This window comes from Myotis brandtii, unplaced genomic scaffold (assembly GCF_000412655.1).
Source record: "Myotis brandtii unplaced genomic scaffold, ASM41265v1 scaffold709, whole genome shotgun sequence".
Classification (NCBI taxonomy): domain Eukaryota; kingdom Metazoa; phylum Chordata; class Mammalia; order Chiroptera; family Vespertilionidae; genus Myotis; species Myotis brandtii.
The window spans coordinates 674,695-679,562 of NW_005370782.1; the positions used below are offsets into that span (position 1 = coordinate 674,695).

The 4,868-nt window shown below is 34.0% G+C and overlaps 1 protein-coding gene across 1 annotated transcript in view; it reads left to right on the top strand.

Annotated features, from left to right (window-relative positions):
- UNC13C (unc-13 homolog C (C. elegans)) overlaps positions 1-4,868 on the top strand; it is a 557,952-nt gene that overhangs the window by 324,967 nt on the left and 228,117 nt on the right. Inside the window, exon 16 of the mRNA XM_005882381.2 lies at positions 2,391-2,519. Coding sequence (XP_005882443.1) covers positions 2,391-2,519 — 129 coding nt within the window. The remainder of the gene's footprint in view (positions 1-2,390; positions 2,520-4,868) is intronic.

The window sequence follows — 4,868 nt, forward strand, 5'->3', positions numbered from 1 at the left end:
ATTAAGAAATATTTTATAAATATAAAAGGAAATACAAAGAGTAAGTCAAACATGCATATATTTACCACTTAGATAACCACATGTTAATATTTAGCAATATTCACTCTGCTTTTTATTATTTAAAGGTATTTAAATGTTACACAAGAAATGGCAATTCACTTTGCAGTTCTTCCAAATTTCATTCCCCTCTCTTCCTCATCCTTAAGAGATGAACACTATTTTAATATTGGTCTTTGAACATCTTTCCATATATGCTCAATGAACACTTCAGATTTATTTTCTGTGAATCACCTATTAGTCTTTTGCTGTTTTTTCTTTTGAATAGCTTATATTTTACTTATTAACTTGTAGAAAATTTTAAAACATTATAAATATTGTTTGTTGATTATGATATTTCATATATTATTTCCTTCTTTAGATGTGGTATCTTTTGGTTGCATTGAAGTTTTCTAACTCATGCTATGATTTATACATTGCTATTGCTTCGAAAAAACTAGTGTTAGAGGGTGGCTTTTTAACATATATCTATTGCCTACTTCCCCAAAGAATGCAGTTTTTCCACTAGGTATAAAAGTTGTACAATTATATGTGAACTTCCTGGTTAATTGAGTGGGGCAGATCTAGAAAGCATATGTTGTATGAAGGTGAGTGGTAGGTTTTTTATGGTGTATCTATAAAAAGATCCCTCAATCTTTCTGGGGTCATTGATTCCTTAGCCCAATAGGAGAGAAAAATAAAGCTGATGTTTGTCAGTGTATAAACAAAACAATATATAAACACATAATTGCTTATAACTTTAGTTTGTCATTCATGCTAGATGAGATCTAGTTTAGAAACTTGGTTCTCTGAGATTTCTAGGGATTAAATTGTCTTTCACTTATATGCTCCCATTGGGTGGCTTTCTAGTGGCTTTCCTTCATCTGTTTTCTACTTTCCATCTTCCATTGGAGGATTTTTCAATTGTTCTTTTATATTTTCACATCATTATCTTTATTTCACCTAAAATATACAATTGAAACTTTTATTATACCTTATAAGTTACCCACATATAACTTAATAATCAACCTTACCAGACCTTACTAATTCTAATTTCTTGCTCCTTGCAACTCCAAACCCAAACTGATCCCTTTCATGGGCCCTAAGTCTATTATTACTATAAGTTCATATCCATGCATTTATGTTTCCTGTTCTATATGTCTAAAATGTTCTTCTTCCGTTCTCTGCCTTCATTATAACCAAACTTAAACATGACCTCATTCTGCTAAATTGTACCCAGAGAATGAATCAAATCAAGGTAAAGTGGCATACTTTACTTAGTGTCTTTCTAATATAATAATAATTAATAACAATAAACAGTTTTATTTATATGAGAGATATAGGAATAAGGGAGTTCCCATAAAGCAAACATGCCCCTAACAAAAAGCCAATAAATTGCTATATCAAAATGAATCTAATATACCGCACTGTTTGCTGACTTGGCTTTCAAAAAAGATACATAATTTATTAACCAACTTGTTTTCATTGTAAGTAGAAAGATCTATAGATTTTATATAAAATAGAGGCCTGGTGCACGAAATTCATGTACCGATAGGGTCTCTAGGCCTGGCCGGCGATCAGGGCCGATTGAGGTCTTCCAGGTGGTGTTTCGATCTGTCATTGTTGATCGTGAATTTGGTTGACACTTCTATTATAGAGAAAGGGTGAAGAGCAATATTAAAATTTTTTTTCTAATTAATTTTCTTTCAAATGCATGAATTCATGCACCAGACCACTAGTGTAATATATTTTACTGATTTTTTTATCTACTAAAATCTCCATAATGAAAGAGATGTTTAAAAAATATTTTTTAATTGATTTCAGAGAGGAAGGGAGAGAGATAGAAATATCAATGATGAGAAAGAATCATTGATTGGCTGCCCCCCTGCCAGCCTGATCACCCCTCACTTCCTCTGCATGCTGGCAGGATCGCCCTCAACTGTCCCCTCCCTGCTGGCCTGGTCGCTCCTAACTGTCCCCTTCCCCACTGGTCTGGTCGCCCCACACAGCCTGCTATTCAGTCATTTGGTGGAATTTTTGTTTCTGTTGTTCATTGCAATATAACCATTATCTGGCATATAATAGGTGATAAATATTTGTCAAATGATTGAAATAAATAAATAATGTGATTGGTCACATTTAGTGTTTCTATTTGAATATTTACAACTATGTACATTTTCAATGAGTTGTCACATTAGATCAAGTGGATATTTACTCATTTATAACATTTCTATGACCACATTTTTCCTGAACATAGAAAAATCAACTAAAAGCCTTTATTGAAATGGTTTGAGTTGTTTATACTAGATTGCAATGTTCCATTTCTCAATTTAATAAAACAATTTCTCTGTCAGGTTCTGGAGCTGCAAAACCCCCCAAAGGCCAGCATGGTGGTAAAGGACTGTGTCAGAGCTTGCCTGGATTCTACGTACAAGTACATTTTTGATAATTGCCACGAACTCTATTCCCAGCTAATAGACCCGGTAAGAAGAGATGTGTGTCTTTCTGTTTTAATGTCTGTTTCCATAAGTTCAGAATGACAATACATGGGAAAGTATGTTCATTTAATTTCAATTACCTAGAGGTTTTAAGAATTTTCATATATTTTTTCTTTACATTTGAACATCACTTTTTATATACATGAAATAATTCACTTCTTACAATAACTTTATGTAGTAAAGGTGGATTTATTCAAGTTTTCAGGTGAGAAGTCAGTTTTAGAAGAATTAAGTGATTTACTCAGGGTCACACAGTGGGCAATTGGCAGATTTGGGACTAGATTTAGAATTCTAACTCCTCCTCTTATGTTTTTCCCTTAGTTCATACTGCCTCCCTTATTATGTTTTCTCATAAAAATCATAGATGGAGAAATTTTTATAGAATTCAATGGTAAAATTGTCATACATATTTTGTAAATTTATTATTAAGAAATATTTTATAAATATAAAAGGAAATACAAAGAGTAAGTCAAACATGCATATATTTACCACTTAGATAACCACATGTTAATATTTAGCAATATTCACTCTGCTTTTTATTATTTAAAGGTATTTCCTAAAATGTTCTTCTTCCATTCTCTGCCTTCATTATAACCAAACTTAATATATGACCTCATTCTGCTAAATTGTACCCAGCAAATGAATCAAATCAAGGTAAGGTGGCATACTTTATTTAGTGTCTTTCTAATATAATAATAATTAATAACAATAAACAGTTTTATTTATATGAGAGATATAGGAATAAGGGAGTTCCCATAAAGCAAACATGCCCCTAACAAAAAGCCAATAAATTGCTATATCAAAATGAATCTAATATACCGCACTGTTTGCTGACTTGGCTTTCAAAAAAGATACGTAATTTATTAACCAACTTGTTTTCATTGTAAGTAGAAAGATCTATAGATTTTATATAAAATAGAGGCCTGGTGCACGAAATTCATGTACCGATAGGGTCTCTAGGCCTGGCCGGCGATCAGGGCCGATTGAGGTCTTCCAGGTGTTGGCTGGGGCTTTCCTTCGTTCCACACCTCCTCCTGGTGGTCAGTGCACATCATAGCAAGCAATCAAACTCCCAGTCTCCTGGTTGAACTTCTGAGGGGACACTTTTCATATTAGCCATATGCACGGGGGTTGGGAGGTCCCCTCAGCCCAGCCTGCACCCTCTCCAACCTGGGAACCATCAGGGGATTTCTGACTGCCGGTTTAGGCCCAATCCTGGGGACAGTCGGACATCCCTCTCACAATCCTGGACTGTTGGCTCTTAATCGCTCACCTGCCTGCCTGCCTGGTTGCCCCTAACTGCCCCCCCTGCCAGCCTGATCACCCCTCACTTCCTCTGCATGCTTTCTTCCAAATTTCATTCCCCTCTCTTCCTCATCCTTAAGAGATGAACACTATTTTAATATTGGTCTTTGAACATCTTTCCATATATGCTCAATGAACACTTCAGATTTATTTTCTGTGAATCACCTATTAGTCTTTTGCTGTTTTTTCTTTTGAATAGCTTATATTTTACTTATTAACTTGTAGAAAATTTTAAAACATTATAAATATTGTTTGTTGATTATGATATTTCATATATTATTTCCTTCTTTAGATGTGGTATCTTTTGGTTGCATTGAAGTTTTCTAACTCATGCTGTGATTTATACATTGCTATTGCTTCTAAAAAACTAGTGTTAGAGGGTGGCTTTTTAACATATATCTATTGCCTACTTCCCCAAAGAATGCAGTTTTTCCACTAGGTATAAAAGTTGTACAATTATATGTGAACTTCCTGGTTAATTGAGTGGGGCAGATCTAGAAAGCATATGTTGTATGAAGGTGAGTGGTAGGCTTTTTATGGTGTATCTATAAAAAGATCCCTCAATCTTTCTGGGGTCATTGATTCCCTTAGCCTAATAGGAGAGAAAAATAAAGCTGATGTTTGTCAGTGTATAAACAAAACAATATATAAACACATAATTGCTTATAACTTTAGTTTGTCATTCATGCTAGATGAGATCTAGTTTAGAAACTTGGTTCTCTGAGATTTCTAGGGATTAAATTGTCTTTCACTTATATGCTCCCATTGGGTGGCTTTCTAGTGGCTTTCCTTCATCTGTTTTCTACTTTCCATCTTCCATTGGAGGATTTTTCAATTGTTCTTTTACATTTTCACATCATTATCTTTATTTCACCTAAAATAAACAATTGAAACTTTTATTATACCTTATAAGTTACCCACATATAACTTAATAATCAACCTTACCAGACCTTACTAATTCTAATTTCTTACTCCTTGCAACTCCAAACCCAAACTGATCCCTTTCATGGGCCCTAAGTCTATTATTAC